Here is a 17,944-nt window from a genome sequence, read left to right as displayed (position 1 = left end):
AATATTTACATTTATTGTGATATAATTTTTTGTCCATATCGCCCAGCTCTAGCACTTCCTGATTTTATCATTATCGGTATATAGATGTATGTCCATACCACCCTATAATACAGACACACACACACGCAGCCATCGCTTACCCGGTATACAGTGGTAATAAATGTGTCTGGTTTGTCCCTGTATGAACACCGTAGGTGGCAGACATGCTGCTGGAGCTGTGCGTGACAGAGTTAGAGGACGTAGCCACTGACTCTCAGAGCGGGCGTCTGTCCTCTCAGCCGGTGGTGGTGGAGAGCAGTCATCCCTATACTGACGACACCTCCACCAGCGGCACCGTCAAAATACCTGGTAACATTTTACATACAAATACAATGATGAGGGTGGAGGGTCTCTGTGTTGTAGACAGAGGGACCGAGGGTGGAGTCTCTGTGTTGTAGACAGAGGGACTGAGGGTGGAGTCTCTGTGTTGTAGACAGAGGGACTGAGGGTGGAGTCTCTGTGTTGTAGACAGAGGGACCGAGGGTGGAGGGTCTCTGTGTTGTAGACAGAGGGACCGAGGGTGGAGTCTCTGTGTTGTAGACAGAGGGACTGAGGGTGGAGTCTCTGTGTTGTAGACAGAGGGACTGAGGGTGGAGTCTCTGTGTTGTAGACAGAGGGACCGAGGGTGGAGTCTCTGTGTTGTAGACAGAGGGACCGAGGGTGGAGGGTCTCTGTGTTGTAGACAGAGGGACCGAGGGTGGAGTCTCTGTGTTGTAGGCAGAGGGACCGAGGGTGGAGTCTCTGTGTTGTAGACAGAGGGACTGAGGGTGGAGTCTCTGTGTTGTAGACAGAGGGACTGAGGGTGGAGGGTCTCTGTGTTGTAGACAGAGGGACTGAGGGTGGAGTCTCTGTGTTGTAGACAGAGGGACTGAGGGTGGAGGGTCTCTGTGTTGTAGACAGAGGGACTGAGGGTGGAGTCTCTGTGTTGTAGACAGAGGGACTGAGGGTGGAGTCTCTGTGTTGTAGACAGAGGGACTGAGGGTGGAGTCTCTGTGTTGTAGACAGAGGGACCGAGGGTGGAGTCTCTGTGTTGTAGACAGAGGGACTGAGGGTGGAGGGTCTCTGTGTTGTAGACAGAGGGACTGAGGGTGGAGTCTCTGTGTTGTAGACAGAGGGACTGAGGGTGGAGTCTCTGTGTTGTAGACAGAGGGACTGAGGGTGGAGTCTCTGTGTTGTAGACAGAGGGACTGAGGGTGGAGGGTCTCTGTGTTGTAGACAGAGGGACTGAGGGTGGAGTCTCTGTGTTGTAGACAGAGGGACTGAGGGTGGAGTCTCTGTGTTGTAGACAGAGGGACTGAGGGTGGAGTCTCTGTGTTGTAGACAGAGGGACTGAGGGTGGAGTCTCTGTGTTGTAGACAGAGGGACTGAGGGTGGAGTCTCTGTGTTGTAGACAGAGGGACTGAGGGTGGAGTCTCTGTGTTGTAGACAGAGGGACTGAGGGTGGAGTCTCTGTGTTGTAGACAGAGGGACTGAGGGTGGAGTCTCTGTGTTGTAGACAGAGGGACTGAGGGTGGAGGGTCTCTGTGTTGTAGACAGAGGGACTGAGGGTGGAGGGTCTCTGTGTTGTAGACAGAGGGACTGAGGGTGGAGTCTCTGTGTTGTAGACAGAGGGACTGAGGGTGGAGTCTCTGTGTTGTAGACAGAGGGACTGAGGGTGGAGTCTCTGTGTTGTAGACAGAGGGACTGAGGGTGGAGGGTCTCTGTGTTGTAGACAGAGGGACTGAGGGTGGAGGGTCTCTGTGTTGTAGACAGAGGGACTGAGGGTGGAGTCTCTGTGTTGTAGACAGAGGGACTGAGGGTGGAGTCTCTGTGTTGTAGGTGCGGAGGGACTGAGGGTGGAGTTTGACCGCCAGTGTTCTGCGGAGAGACGTCATGACCCTCTCACCATCATGGACGGAGCCAATAGGATCATCTCTGTCCGATCAGGTGACCACAGCCCGAGCCAATCCCAACACTTTGTGAGATGTTAGTAGAGGGTTTTTGGTTTCTGACAGTTGTCTTCGTGGTGTCTCCCCTTCCTGTTTCTCCCCGTCCTGTGTCTCCCCTTCCTGTGTCTCCTCGTCCTGTGTCTCCCCTTCCTGTGTCTCCCCGTCCTGTGTCTCCCCGTCCTGTGTCTCCCCTTCCTGTGTCTCCCCGTCCTGTGTCTCCCCGTCCTGTGTCTCCCCTTCCTGTGTCTCCCCTTCCTGTGTCTCCCCTTCCTGTGTCTCCCCGTCCTGTGTCTCCCCGTCCTGTGTCTCCCCTTCCTGTGTCTCCTCGTCCTGTGTCTCCCCGTCCTGTGTCTCCCCTTCCTGTGTCTCCCCATCTCCTCGTCCTGTGTCTCCTCGTCCTGTGTCTCCCCGTCCCCCGTCTCCTCGTCCCGTGTCTCCTCGTCCTGTGTCTCCCCGTCCCCCGTCTCCTCGTCCCCCGTCTCCTCGTCCTGTGTCTCCTCGTCCTGTGTCTCCCCGTCCCCCGTCTCCTCGTCGTGTCTCCCCATCTCCTCGTCCTGTGTCTCCTCGTCCTGTGTCTCCTCGTCCTGTGTCTCCTCTGCCTGTGTCTCCCCGTCTCCTCGTCCTGTGTCTCCCCGTCCCCCGTCTCCTCGTCCTGTGTCCCCGTCCTCAGGTCGTGAGTGGTCTGACTGGTCCAGTGAGTTGAGGATCCCAGCTGATGAGCTGAAGTGGAAGTTTACCAGCGATGGATCTGTAAACGGATGGGGTTGGCGTTTCACTGTCTACCCCATCATGCCTGCTGCTGGTATGACCCACACACACTGTCTACCCATCATGCCTGCTGCTGGTATGACCCACACACACTGTCTACCCATCATGCCTGCTGCTATATGACCCACACACTGTCTACCCATCATGCCTGCTGCTGGTATGACCCCCACACACTGTCTACCCATCATGCCTGCTGCTATATGACCCACACACTGTCTACCCATCATGCCTGCTGCTGGTATGACCCACACACACTGTCTACCCCATCATGCCTGCTGCTGGTATGAACCACACACACTGTCTACCCATCATGCCTGCTGCTGGTATGACCCACACACTGTCTACCCATCATGCCTGCTGCTGGTATGACCCACACACACTGTCTACCCATCATGCCTGCTGCTGGTATGACCCACACACTGTCTACCCATCATGCCTGCTGCTATATGACCCACACACTGTCTACCCATCATGCCTGCTGCTGGTATGACCCACACACACTGTCTACCCATCATGCCTGCTGCTGGTATGACCCACACACACTGTCTACCCATCATGCCTGCTGCTGGTATGACCCACACACACTGTCTACCCATCATGCCTGCTGCTGGTATGACCCACACACTGTCTACCCATCATGCCTGCTGCTATATGACCCCACACACTGTCTACCCATCATGCCTGCTGCTGGTATGACCCACACACACTGTCTACCCATCATGCCTGCTGCTGGTATGACCCACACACACTGTCTACCCCATCATGCCTGCTGCTGGTATGAACCACACACACTGTCTACCCATCATGCCTGCTGCTGGTATGACCCACACACACTGTCTACCCATCATGCCTGCTGCTGGTATGACCCACACACTGTCTACCCATCATGCCTGCTGCTATATGACCCACACACTGTCTACCCATCATGCCTGCTGCTGGTATGACCCACACACACTGTCTACCCATCATGCCTGCTGCTGGTATGACCCACACACACTGTCTACCCATCATGCCTGCTGCTGGTATGACCCACACACACTGTCTACCCATCATGCCTGCTGCTGGTATGACCCACACACTGTCTACCCATCATGCCTGCTGCTATATGACCCACACACACTGTCTACCCATCATGCCTGCTGCTGGTATGACCCACACACACTGTCTACCCATCATGCCTGCTGCTGGTATGACCCACACACACTGTCTACCCATCATGCCTGCTGCTGGTATGACCCACACACACTGTCTACCCCATCATGCCTGCTGCTGGTATGACCCACACACACTGTCTACCCATCATGCCTGCTGCTGGTATGACCCACACACACTGTCTACCCATCATGCCTGCTGCTGGTATGAACCACACACACTGTCTACCCATCATGCCTGCTGCTGGTATGACCCACACACTGTCTACCCATCATGCCTGCTGCTGGTATGACCCACACACACTGTCTACCCATCATGCCTGCTGCTATATGACCCACACACTTTCTACCCATCATGCCTGCTGCTGGTATGACCCACACACTGTCTACCCATCATGCCTGCTGCTGGTATGACCCACACACACTGTCTACCCATCATGCCTGCTGCTGGTATGACCCACACACACTGTCTACCCATCATGCCTGCTGCTGGTATGACCCACACACTGTCTACCCATCATGCCTGCTGCTGGTATGACCCACACACTGTCTACCCATCATGCCTGCTGCTGGTATGACCCACACACACTGTCTACCCCATCATGCCTGCTGCTGGTATGACCCACACACTGTCTACCCATCATGCCTGCTGCTGGTATGACCCACACACACTGTCTACCCATCATGCCTGCTGCTGGTATGACCCACACACACTGTCTACCCATCATGCCTGCTGCTGGTATGACCCACACACACTGTCTACCCATCATGCCTGCTGCTGGTATGACCCACACACACGTCTACCCATCATGCCTGCTGCTGGTATGACCCACACACACTGTCTACCCATCATGCCTGCTGCTGGTATGACCCACACACTGTCTACCCATCATGCCTGCTGCTGGTATGACCCACACACTGTCTACCCATCATGCCTGCTGCTGGTATGACCCACCACACTGTCTACCCATCATGCCTGCTGCTGGTTATGACCCACACACTGTCTACCCATCATGCCTGCTGCTGGTATGACCCACACACACTGTCTACCCATCATGCCTGCTGCTGGTATGACCCACACACACTGTCTACCCATCATGCCTGCTGCTGGTATGACCCACACACACTGTCTACCCATCATGCCTGCTGCTGGTATGACCCACACACACTGTCTACCCATCATGCCTGCTGCTGGTATGACCCACACACACTGTCTACCCATCATGCCTGCTGCTGGTATGACCCACACACTGTCTACCCATCATGCCTGCTGCTGGTATGACCCACACACACTGTCTACCCATCATGCCTGCTGCTGGTATGACCCACACACTGTCTACCCATCATGCCTGCTGCTGGTATGACCCACACACACTGTCTACCCATCATGCCTGCTGCTGGTATGACCCACACACACTGTCTACCCATCATGCCTGCTGCTGGTATGACCCACACACTGTCTACCCATCATGCCTGCTGCTGGTATGACCCACACACTGTCTACCCATCATGCCTGCTGCTGGTATGACCCACACACACTGTCTACCCCATCATGCCTGCTGCTGGTATGACCCACACACACTGTCTACCCATCATGCCTGCTGCTGGTATGACCCACACACTGTCTACCCATCATGCCTGCTGCTGGTATGACCCCACACACTGTCTACCCATCATGCCTGCTGCTGGTATGACCCACACACACTGTCTACCCATCATGCCTGCTGCTGGTATGACCCCACACACACTGTCTACCCATCATGCCTGCTGCTATATGACCCACACACTGTCTACCCATCATGCCTGCTGCTATATGACCCACACACTGTCTACCCATCATGCCTGCTGCTGGTATGACCCACACACTGTCTACCCATCATGCCTGCTGCTGGTATGACCCACACACTGTCTACCCATCATGCCTGCTGCTGGTATGACCCCCACACACTGTCTACCCCATCATGCCTGCTGCTGGTATGACCCACACACTGTCTACCCATCATGCCTGCTGCTGGTATGACCCCCACACACTGTCTACCCATCATGCCTGCTGCTCTCACCACACACACTGTCTACCCATCATGCCTGCTGCTGGTATGACCCCCACACACTGTCTACCCATCATGCCTGCTGCTGGTATGACCCACACACTGTCTACCCATCATGCCTGCTGCTGGTATGACCCACACACACCGCCTCACCCCACACTGCCTCACCCCACACTGCCTCACCCCACCCTGACTCACCCCACCCTGCCTCACTGCCTCACCCCACACTGCCTCACCCCACACTGCCTCACCCCACACTGCCTCACCCCACCCTGCCTCGCCCCACCCTGCCTCACCCCACCCTGCCTCACCCCACCCTGCCTCACCCCCCACCCTGCCTCACCCCACACACTGCCTCACCCCACCCTGCCTCACCCCACACACTGCCTCACCCCACACACTGCCTCACCCCACACACTGCCTCACCCCACACACTGCCTCACCCCACCCTGCCTCACCCCACCCTGCTTCACCCCACCCTATCATCATCTGTAGTTAGTTGTACTGTATAACAGACTGTGTCTGTCCCCCCCAGGTCCTAAAGACCTTCTGTCTGACCGCTGCATCCTGTCCTGTCCCTCCATGGACCTGGTGACCTGCCTCCTGGACTTCAGGCTCAACTTAGCCTCTAACAGGAGCATTGTACCCCGCCTGGCTGCCTCCCTGGCTGCCTGCGCTCAGCTCAGTGCCCTGGGTACGAGGACCACGTCACTCCTCTTAGTCCGGCGTCGTCCGCGTCGTTTAGGACGTACCTCCGCCTGATATACACAGCCTCTCTAGCTGCTTATCTGTGTTGTTAGGTGGAAGCTGTGGCAGTACAGTCTAGCTGCTTATCTGTGTTTTTAGGTGGAAGCTGTGGCAGTACAGTCTAGCTGCTTCTGTGTTGTTAGGTGGAAGCTGTGGCAGTACAGTCTAGCTGCTTATCTGTGTTTTTAGGTGGAAGCTGTGGCAGTACAGTCTAGCTGCTTATCTGTGTTAGGTGGAAGCTGTGGCAGTACAGTCTAGCTGCTTCTGTGTTTTTTTAGGGGGAAGCTGTGGCAGTACAGTCTAGCTGCTTCTCAGTGTTTTTTTTAGGTGGAAGCTGTGGCAGTACAGTCTAGCTGCTTCTCAGTGTTTTTTTTAGGTGGAAGCTGTGGCAGTACAGTCTAGCTGCTTCTCAGTGTTTAGGTGGAAGCTGTGGCAGTACAGTCTAGCTGCTTCTCAGTGTTTTTAGGTGGAAGCTGTGGCAGTACAGTCTAGCTGCTTCTCAGTGTTTTTAGGTGGAAGCTGTGGCAGTACAGTCTAGCTGCTTCTCAGTGTTGTTAGGTGGAAGCTGTGGCAGTACAGTCTAGCTGCTTCTCAGTGTTTTTAGGTGGAAGCTGTGGCAGTACAGTCTAGCTGCTTCTCAGTGTTTAGGTGGAAGCTGTGGCAGTACAGTCTAGCTGCTTCTCAGTGTTTTTAGGTGGAAGCTGTGGCAGTACAGTCTAGCTGCTTCTCAGTGTTGTTAGGTGGAAGCTGTGGCAGTACAGTCTAGCTGCTTCTCAGTGTTTTTAGGTGGAGGCTGTGGCAGTACAGTCTAGCTGCTTCTGTGTTTTTAGGTGGAAGCTGTGGCAGTACAGTCTAGCTGCCTCTCAGTGTTTTTAGGAGGAAGCTGTGGCAGTACAGTCTAGCTGCTTCTCAGTGTATTTAGGTGGAAGCTGTGGCAGTACAGTCTAGCTGCTTCTCAGTGTATTTAGGTGGAAGCTGTGGCAGTACAGTCTAGCTGCTTCTGTGTTTTTTTTAGGTGGAAGCTGTGGCAGTACAGTCTAGCTGCTTCTGTGTTTTTAGGTGGAAGCTGTGGCAGTACAGTCTAGCTGCTTCTGTGTTGTTAGGTGGAAGCTGTGGCAGTACAGTCTAGCTGCTTATCTGTGTTGTTAGGTGGAAGCTGTGGCAGTACAGTCTAGCTGCTTCTGTGTTTTTTTTAGGTGGAAGCTGTGGCAGTACAGTCTAGCTGCTTCTGTGTTTTTTTAGGGGGAAGCTGTGGTAGTACAGTCTAGCTGCTTCTGTGTTTTTTGGGGGGGGAGCTGTGTCAGTACAATCTAGCTGCTTCTCAGTGTTTTTTTTTAAGTGGAAGCTGTGGCAGTACAGTCTAGCTGCTTCTCAGTGTTTAGGTGGAAGCTGTGGCAGTACAGTCTAGCTGCTTCTCAGTGTTTTTAGGTGGAAGCTGTGGCAGTACAGTCTAGCTGCTTCTCAGTGTTTTTAGGTGGAAGCTGTGGCAGTACAGTCTAGCTGCTTCTCAGTGTTGTTAGGTGGAAGCTGTGGCAGTACAGTCTAGCTGCTTCTCAGTGTTTTTAGGTGGAAGCTGTGGCAGTACAGTCTAGCTGCTTCTGTGTTTTTAGGTGGAAGCTGTGGCAGTACAGTCTAGCTGCCTCTCAGTGTTTTTAGGAGGAAGCTGTGGCAGTACAGTCTAGCTGCTTCTCAGTGTATTTAGGTGGAAGCTGTGGCAGTACAGTCTAGCTGCTTCTGTGTTTTTTTTAGGTGGAAGCTGTGGCAGTACAGTCTAGCTGCTTCTGTGTTTTTAGGTGGAAGCTGTGGCAGTACAGTCTAGCTGCTTCTGTGTTGTTAGGTGGAAGCTGTGGCAGTACAGTCTAGCTGCTTCTCAGTGTTGTTAGGTGGAAGCTGTGGCAGTACAGTCTAGCTGCTTCTGTGTTTTTTTTAGGTGGAAGCTGTGGCAGTACAGTCTAGCTGCTTCTGTGTTTTTTTAGGGGGAAGCTGTGGTAGTACAGTCTAGCTGCTTCTGTGTTTTTTGGGGGGGGAGCTGTGTCAGTACAATCTAGCTGCTTCTCAGTGTTTTTTTTTAAGTGGAAGCTGTGGCAGTACAGTCTAGCTGCTTCTCAGTGTTTAGGTGGAAGCTGTGGCAGTACAGTCTAGCTGCTTCTCAGTGTTTTTAGGTGGAAGCTGTGGCAGTACAGTCTAGCTGCTTCTCAGTGTTTTTAGGTGGAAGCTGTGGCAGTACAGTCTAGCTGCTTCTCAGTGTTGTTAGGTGGAAGCTGTGGCAGTACAGTCTAGCTGCTTCTCAGTGTTTTTAGGTGGAAGCTGTGGCAGTACAGTCTAGCTGCTTCTGTGTTTTTAGGTGGAAGCTGTGGCAGTACAGTCTAGCTGCCTCTCAGTGTTTTTAGGAGGAAGCTGTGGCAGTACAGTCTAGCTGCTTCTCAGTGTTTTTAGGGAGAAGCTGTGGCAGTACAGTCTAGCTGCTTCTCAGTGTTTTTAGGTGGAAGCTGTGGCAGTACAGTCTAGCTGCTTCTCAGTGTTTTTAGGTGGAAGCTGTGGCAGTACAGTCTAGCTGCTTCTCAGTGTTTTTAGGTGGAGGCTGTGGCAGTACAGTCTAGCTGCTTCTGTGTTTTTAGGTGGAAGCTGTGGCAGTACAGTCTAGCTGCTTCAGTGTTTTTAGGTGGAAGCTGTGGCAGTACAGTCTAGCTGCTTCTGTGTTTTTAGGTGGAAGCTGTGGCAGTACAGTTGAGGAATTGCTATTAAACATTGTACATAGACTCTGATACATGTCTCATAGAAATGTCTGGATCCTTGGGCTCTCACCTCTCTCATTGTATGGTTCTGATCCGGTCTCCTCTCACTGTAAAGTACTATGTGTTATTTGTCTTATAGCAGCAGGACATCGTATGTGGGCTCTTCAGAGGCTCCGTAAACTGCTGACCACAGAGTATGGCCAGTCCATCAACATCACCAGGCTGCTTGGGGACAGTGAAGGAGAGTCTCGCTCCATGAGTTTTACAGGCAGCGCGCTGGCCGCCCTGGTGAAGGGTCTTCCTGAGGCTCTCCAGAGGCAGTATGAATACGAGGACCCCATCGTCAGGGGAGGGAAACAGCTGTTACACAGCCCCTTCTTCAAGGTAGGCTAACAGAAAGGTAGGCTAACAGAAAGGTAGGCTAACAGAAAGAAAGGTAGGCTAACCGACAGAAAGGTAGGCTAACCGACAGAAAGGTAGGCTAACAGACAGAAAGGTAGGCTAACAGACAGAAAGGTAGGCTAACCGACAGAAAGGTAGGCTAACGGACAGAAAGGTAGGCTAACGGACAGAAATGTAGGCTAACGGACAGAAAGGTAGGCTAACGGACAGAAAGGTAGGCTAACGGACAGAAAGGTAGGCTAACGGACAGAAGGGTAGCCTAACGGACAGAAGGGTAGCCTAACAGACAGAAGGGTAGGTAACAGACAGAAGGGTAGGCTAACAGACAGAAGGGTAGGCTAACAGACAGAAGGGTAGGCTAACAGACAGAAGGGTAGGCTAACAGACAGAAAGGTAGGCTAACAGACAGAAAGGTAGGCTAACAGACAGAAAGGTAGGCTAACAGACAGAAAGGTAGGCTAACAGACAGAAAGGTAGGCTAACAGACAGAAAGGTAGGCTAACAGACAGAAAGGTTGGCTAACAGACAGACAGGTAGGCTAACAGACAGACAGGTAGGCTAACAGACAGACAGGTAGGCTAACAGACAGACAGGTAGGCTAACAGACAGACAGGTAGGCTAACAGACAGACAGGTAGGCTAACAGACAGAAAGGTAGGCTAACAGACAGAAAGGTAGGCTAACAGACAGAAAGGTAGGCTAACAGAACGGTTGGCTAACAGACAGACAGGTAGGCTAACAGAACGGTTAGCTAACAGACAGAAAGGTACGCTAACAGACAGAACGGTAGGCTAACAGAACGGTAGGCTAACAGACAGACAGGTAGGCTAACAGAACGGTAGGCTAACAGACAGACATGTAGGCTAACAGAAAGGTAGGCTAACAGAACGGTAGGCTAACAGACAGACAGGTAGGCTAACAGAACGGTAGGCTAACAGAACGGTAGGCTAACAGACAGACAGGTAGGCTAACAGAAAGGTAGGCTAACAGAACGGTAGGCTAACAGACAGACAGGTAGGCTAACAGAAAGGGTTTGTAACTGACTGTTACCCGTATTCTTCCAGTGACAGCAGAGGGGAGGGCGTAAATGAATGTGTGCCATTCTAGATTTAGTTTTGTCTTTGCGATTTGGATATCATTTTGAATCGGTCCGTTTGTTTGTTTGTTTGTTTTTAGGTGCTGGTGGCCCTCGCCTGCGACCTGGAGTTGGACACCCTACCCTGCTGTGCTGAGAGCCATAAGTGGACTTGGTTCCGCAGGTACTGTACTGCTTCCAGAGTGGCTGTCGCTCTGGACAAGAGGACTCCTCAGCCACGTCCCTTCCTGGATGAGGTGGGTTGGGCAAGACAGGCCATCATTGCAACTGTTTATATATATATATATCTCAAAAGTATGTGGACACCCTTTCAAATTAGTGGATTCGGCTATTTCAGTCACACCCGTTGCTGACAGGTGTATAAAATCGAACACACTGCCATGCAATCTCCATAGACAAACATTGTCAGTAGAATGGCCTTACTGAAGAGGCCTTCCCTGTAGCTCAGTTGGTAGAGCATGGTGTTTGCAACGCATAGTGTTTTGCAACGCCAGGGTTGTGGGTTCGATTCCCACGGGGGACCAGTACGGGGAGAAAAAATATATAAATGTATGCATTCACTACTGTAAGTCGCTCTGGATAAGAGCATCTGCTAAATGACTAAAATGTAAGAGCTTAGTGACTTTCAACGTGGCACCGTCATAAGATGCCACCTTTCCAACAAGTTAGTTCATCAAATTTCTGCCCTGCTAGAGCTGCCCCCCGGTCAACTGTAAGTGTTGTTATTGTGAAGTGGAAACATCTAGGAGCAACAACGGCTCACGCAAGCACACAGAACGGGACCGCCGAGTGCTGAAGCGCGTAGCACGTAAAAATACTCTGTCCTCGGTCGCAACACTACCGAGTTCCAAACTGCCTCTGGAAGCAACGTCAGCACAAGAACTGTTCATCAGGAGCATCGTGAAATGGGTTTCCATGGCCGAGCAGCCGCACACAAGCCTAAGATCACCATGCGCAATGCCAAACGTCGGCTGGAGTGGTGTAAATCTCACCGCCATTGTTCTCTGGAGTGATGAATCACGCTTCACCATCTGGCAGTCCTGTTAATTAATCTGGGTTTGGTGGATGCCAGGAGAACGCTACCTGCCCCAATGCATAGTGCCAACTGTAAAGTTTGGTGGAGGAGGAATAATGGTCTGGGGCTGTTTTTCATGGTTCGGGCCCCTTAGTTCCAGTGAAGGGAAATCTGAACACTACAGCATACAATTACAATCTAGACTATTCTGTGCTTCCAACTTTGTGGCAAGAGTTTGGGGAAGGCCCCTCCCCTGTTTCAGCATGACAATGCCGCCGTTCGGGCGGCAGGGTAGCCTAGTGGTTAGAGCGTTGGACTAGTAACTGAAAGGTTGCTAGATTGAATCCCCGAGCTGACAGGGTAAAAATCTGTCGTTCTGCCCCTGAACAAGGCAGTTAACCCCACTGTTCCTAGGCCGTTATTGTAAATAAGAATTTGTTCTTAACTGACTTGCCTCGTTAAATAAAGGTACAAATAAAAAGATCACAAAGCGAGGTCCATACAGAAATGGTTTGTCGAGATCAGCGTGGAGGAACTTGACTAGCCTGAATCCTGACCTCAACCCCATCAAACACCTTTGGGGTGAATTGGAACACTGACTGCGAGCCAGGGCCTAATCGCCCAACATCAGTGCCCGACCTCACTAACGCTCTTGTTGCTGAATGGAAGCAAGTCCCCGCAGCAATGTTCCATCATCTAGTGGAAAGCCTTCCCAGAAGAGTGGAGGCTGTTATAGCAGCAATGTTCCATCATCTAGTGGAAAGCCTTCCCAGAAGAGTGGAGGCTGTTATAGCAGCAATGTTCCAACATCTAGTGGAAAGCCTTCCCAGAAGAGTGGAGGCTGTTATAGCAGCAATGTTCCAACATCTAGTGGAAAGCCTTCCCAGAAGAGTGGAGGCTGTTATAGCAGTAAAGGGGGGGGACCAACTCCATATTAATGACTTCCCTGAAGAGTGGAGGCTGTTATAGCAGCAAAGGGGGGACCAACTCCATATTAATGCCTTCCCTGAAGAGTGGAGGCTGTTATAGCAGCAAAGGGGGGACCAACTCCATATTAATGCCTTCCCAGAAGAGTGGAGGCTGTTATAGCAGCAAAGGGGGGGACCAACTCCATATTAATGCCTTCCCAGAAGAGTGGAGGCTGTTATAGCAGCAAAGGGGGGGACCAACTCCATATTAATGCCTTCCCAGAAGAGTGGAGGCTGTTATAGCAGCAAAGGGGGGGACCAACTCCATATTAATGACTTCCCAGAAGAGTGATTTTGGAATGAGATATTGACGAGCAGGTGTCCACATAGTGTACCATCTCTCTTTTATCCAACTAGTCAATAGATGTCAATCATTTTTCCTTTCTTTCAAATGACCACAATGGAAATAAGTTCTTCAACTTTTTGGTGTTAAATTATCTCTAACCCCTCTGATCTGGGCATTATCTCTAACCCCTCTGATCTGGACATTATCTCTAACCCCTCTGATCTGGACATTATCTCTAACCCCTCTGATCTGGGCATTATCTCTAACCCATCTGATCTGGGCATTATCTCTAACCCCTCTGATCTGGGCATTATCTCTAACCCCTCTGATCTGGGCATTATCTCTAACCCCTCTGATCTGGGCATTATCTCTAACCCCTCTGATCTGGGCATTATCTCTAACCACTCTGATCTGGGCATTATCTCTAACAACTCTGATCTGGGCATTATCTCTAACAACTCTGATCTGGACATTATCTCTAACAACTCTGATCTGGGCATTATCTCTAACAACTCTGATCTGGGCATTATCTCTAACAACTCTGATCTGGACATTATCTCTAACAACTCTGATCTGGACATTATCTCTAACAAGTCTGATCGGGACATTATCTCTAACCCCTCTGATCGGGACATTATCTCTAACCCCTCTGATCGGGACATTATCTCTAACCCCTCCGATCTGGACATTATCTCTAACCCCTCTGATCGGGACATTATCTCTAACCCCTCTGCTCTGGACATTATCTCTAACCCCTCCGATCGGGACATGATCTCTAACCCCTCTGATCGGGACATTATCTCTAACCCCTCCGATCTGGACATTATCTCTAACCCCTCTGCTCTGGACATTATCTCTAACCCCTCTGCTCCTCTGTAGGTGACTAAGAAGATCTGTGAGTTAATGGCTGACTGTGAGGTGATGACCGTCCTCCATGAGAGCCATGACCTGTTTAAGAGAGAGCAGGACGAACAGCTGGTCCAATGGATGAACAGGAGACCTGACGACTGGACGCTGTCTGCAGGAGGCTCCGGAACCATCTACGGCTGGGGTCACAACCACCGGGGTCAGCTAGGGGGCATTGAGGGGGCGAAGGTCAAGGTCCCCACCCCCACAGAGGCCCTGGCGACTCTGAGACCTGTTCAGCTGATAGGAGGGGAGCAAACCCTGTTCGCTGTCACTGCTGATGGAAAGGTAAAGACCAGTAGAGACCAGTAGAGACCAGTAGAGACCAGTAAAGGTTATTTCAGCTGATAGGAAGGGACCAAACCCTGTTCGCTGTCACTGACGGAAATAGAATGGTCCTGGTAGAGGACTAGTAGGGTCCTGGTAGAGGACTAGAAGGGTCCTGGTAGAGGACTAGTAGGGTCCTGGTAGAGGACTAGTAGGGTCCTGGTAGAGGACTAGTAGGGTCCTGGTAGAGGACTAGTAGGGTCCTGGTAGAGGACTAGAAGGGTCCTGGTAGAGGACTAGTAGGGTCCCGGTAGAGGACTAGTAGGGTCCCGGTAGAGGACTAGAAGGGTCCCGGTAGAGGACTAGTAGGGTCCCGGTAGAGGACTAGTAGGGTCCTGGTGGGGTCCTGGTAGAGGACTAGAATGGTCCTGGTAGAGGACTAGAATGGTCCTGGTAGAGGACTAGAAGGGTCCTGGTAGAGGACTAGAATGGTCCTGGTAGAGGACTAGTAGGGTCCTGGTGGGGTCCTGGTAGAGGACTAGAAGGGTCCTGGTAGAGGACTAGTAGGGTCCTGGTAGAGGACTAGTAGGGTCCTGGTAGAGGACTAGAAGGGTCCTGGTAGAGGACTAGAAGGGTCCTGGTAGAGGACTAGAAGGGTCCTGGTAGAGGACTAGTAGGGTCCTGGTAGAGGACTAGAAGGGTCCTGGTAGAGGACTAGTAGGGTCCTGGTAGAGGACTAGTAGGGTCCTGGTAGAGGACTAGTAGGGTCCTGGTAGAGGACTAGTAGGGTCCTGGTGGAGGACTAGTAGGGTCCTGGTAGAGGACTAGAAGGGTCCTGGTAGAGGACTAGTAGGGTCCTGGTGGGGTCCTGGTGGAGACCTGGTGGGGTCCCGGTAGAGGACTAGTAGGGTCCTGGTGGGGTCCTGGTAGAGGACTAGAAGGGTCCTGGTAGAGGACTAGTAGGGTCCTGGTAGAGGACTAGAAGGGTCCTGGTGGAGACCTGGTGGGGTCCCGGTAGAGGACTAGTAGGGTCCTGGTGGGGTCCTGGTAGAGGACTAGAAGGGTCCTGGTAGAGGACTAGAAGGGTCCTGGTGGAGGACTAGAAGGGTCCTGGTAGAGGACTAGAAGGGTCCTGGTAGAGGCCTAGAAGGGTCCTGGTGGGGTCCTGGTAGAGGACAAGTAGGGTCCTGGTAGAGGACAAGTAGGGTCCTGGTAGAGGACCAGTAGGGTCCTGGTGGAGACCTGGTGGGGTCCCGGTAGGGTCCTGGTGGAGTCCTGGTGGAGACCTGGTGGGGTCCCGGTAGGGTCCTGGTGGAGTCCTGGTGGAGACCTGGTGGGGTCCCGGTGGGGTCCCGGTAGGGTCCTGGTGGAGTCCTGGTGGGATCCTGGTGGGCTACGCTATGTGACTGTTATGTCTTCCTCCAGTTGTACGCTACAGGCTACGGTGCTGGGGGCCGGCTGGGTATCGGAGGAACGGAGTCGGTGTCCACCCCAACTCTGCTGGAGTCCATCCAGCATGTATTCATCAGGAAGGTGGCAGTGAACAGCGGAGGAAAACACTGTCTGGCCCTGTCCTCTGAGGGAGAGGTCTACTCCTGGGGAGAGGCCGAGGACGGAAAACTGGGACATGGAAACAGGAGGTTAGGTTATATACTATACTATATACTATACTACATACACTATATACACTATACTACATACACTATATACACTATACTATATACACTATACACACTATACACACTATACTATACACTATACTATATACACTATACACACTATACTATATACACTATACACACTATACACTATACTATATACACTATACACACTATACTATACACTATACTATACACACTATACACACTATACTATATACACTATACTATATACACTATACACACTATACTATATACACTATACTATATACACTATACACACTATACTATATACACTATACACACTATACTATATACACTATACTATATACTATACTATATACTATACTATATACACTATACTATATACTATACTATACACTATACTATATACACTATACACACTATACTATACACACTATACTATATACAATATATACACTAGACTATATACACTATACTATATACTATACTATATACACTATACTATATACTATACTATATACTATACTATATACACTATACTATATACTATACTATACACTATACTATATACACTATACACACTATACTATACACACTATACACACTATACTATATACACTATACTATATACACTATACTATATACACTATACACACTATACTATATACACTATACACACTATACTATATACTATACTATAAATCAAATCAAATCAAATTTATTTATATAGCCCTTCGTACATCAGCTGAAATCTCAAAGTGCTGTACAGAAACCCAGCCTAAAACCCCAAACAGCAAGCAATGCATGTGAAAGAAGCACGGTGGCTGGGAAAAACTCCCAAGGAAAAACTCCTGAGAAAGGCCAAAAACCTAGGAAGAAACCTAGAGAGGAACCAGGCTATGAGGGGTGGCCAGTCCTCTTCTGGCTGTGCCGGGTGGATATTATAACAGAACATGGTCAAGATGTTAAAATGTTCGTAAATGACCAGCATGGTCAAATAATAATAATCATAGTAATTGTCGAGGGTGCAACAAGCACGTCCGGTGAACAGGTCAGGGTTCCGTAGCCGCAGGCAGAACAGTTGAAACTGGAGCAGCAGCATGGCCAGGTGGACTGGGGACAGCAAGGAGTCATCATGCCAGGTAGTCCTGAGGCATGGTCCTAGGGCTCAGGTCCTCCGAGAGAAAGAAAGAAAGAGAGAAAGAGAGAATTAGAGAGAGCATATTTACATTCACACAGGACACCGGATAAGACAAGAGAATACTCCAGATGTAACAGACTGACCCTAGCCCCCCGACACATAAACTACTGCAGCATAAATACTGGAGGCTGAGACAGGAGGGATCAGAAGACACTGTGGCCCCATCCGATGATACCCCCGGACAGGGCCAAACAGGCAGGATATAACCCCACCCACTTTGCCAAAGCACAGCCCCCACACCACTAGAGGGATATCTACAACCACCAACTTACCGTCCGAAGACAAGGCCGAGTATAGCCCACAAAGATGTCCGCCACGGCACAACCCAAGGGGGGGGCGCCAACCCAGACAGGAAGACCACGTCAGTGGCTCAACCTACTCAAGTGACGCACCCCTCCCATGGACGGCATGGAAGAACACCAGTAAGTCAGTGACTCAGCCCCTGTAAAAGGGTTAGAGGCAGAGAATCCCAGTGGGAAGAGGGGAACCGACAAGGCAGAGACAGCAAGGGCGGTTCGTTGCTCCAGCCTTTCCGTTCACCTTCACACTCCTGGGCCAGACTATACTTAATCATAGGACCTACTGAAGAGATAAGTCTTCAGTAAAGACTTAAAGGTTGAGACTGAGTCTGCGTCTCTCACATGGGTAGGCAGACCATTCCATAAAAATGGAGCTCTATAGGAGAAAGCCCTACCTCCAGCCGTTTGCTTAGAAATTCTAGGGACAATTAGGAGGCCTGCGTCTT

At 51.1% G+C, this 17,944-nt stretch overlaps 1 protein-coding gene across 14 annotated transcripts in view; it reads left to right on the top strand.

The window, feature by feature from the left end:
- herc2 (HECT and RLD domain containing E3 ubiquitin protein ligase 2) overlaps positions 1 to 17,944 on the top strand; it is a 190,590-nt gene that overhangs the window by 126,511 nt on the left and 46,135 nt on the right. For 13 of the 14 annotated variants that reach the window (XM_029708353.1, XM_029708347.1, XM_029708357.1 and 10 more), the window contains 8 exons: positions 195 to 348; positions 1,858 to 1,965; positions 2,638 to 2,769; positions 6,470 to 6,628; positions 9,556 to 9,800; positions 10,994 to 11,149; positions 14,062 to 14,376; positions 15,781 to 15,995. In XM_029708353.1, the coding sequence (XP_029564213.1) occupies positions 195 to 348; positions 1,858 to 1,965; positions 2,638 to 2,769; positions 6,470 to 6,628; positions 9,556 to 9,800; positions 10,994 to 11,149; positions 14,062 to 14,376; positions 15,781 to 15,995 (1,484 nt within the window). The remainder of the gene's footprint in view (positions 1 to 194; positions 349 to 1,857; positions 1,966 to 2,637; positions 2,770 to 6,469; positions 6,629 to 9,555; positions 9,801 to 10,993; positions 11,150 to 14,061; positions 14,377 to 15,780; positions 15,996 to 17,944) is intronic. The other variant, XM_029708352.1, reaches the window with a different exon arrangement.

This window comes from Salmo trutta, chromosome 22 (assembly GCF_901001165.1).
Source record: "Salmo trutta chromosome 22, fSalTru1.1, whole genome shotgun sequence".
In the NCBI taxonomy this organism is placed as follows: domain Eukaryota; kingdom Metazoa; phylum Chordata; class Actinopteri; order Salmoniformes; family Salmonidae; genus Salmo; species Salmo trutta.
Note: the sequence above shows the minus strand (reverse complement) of the source record. Positions and strands in the feature narration are given on the sequence as shown.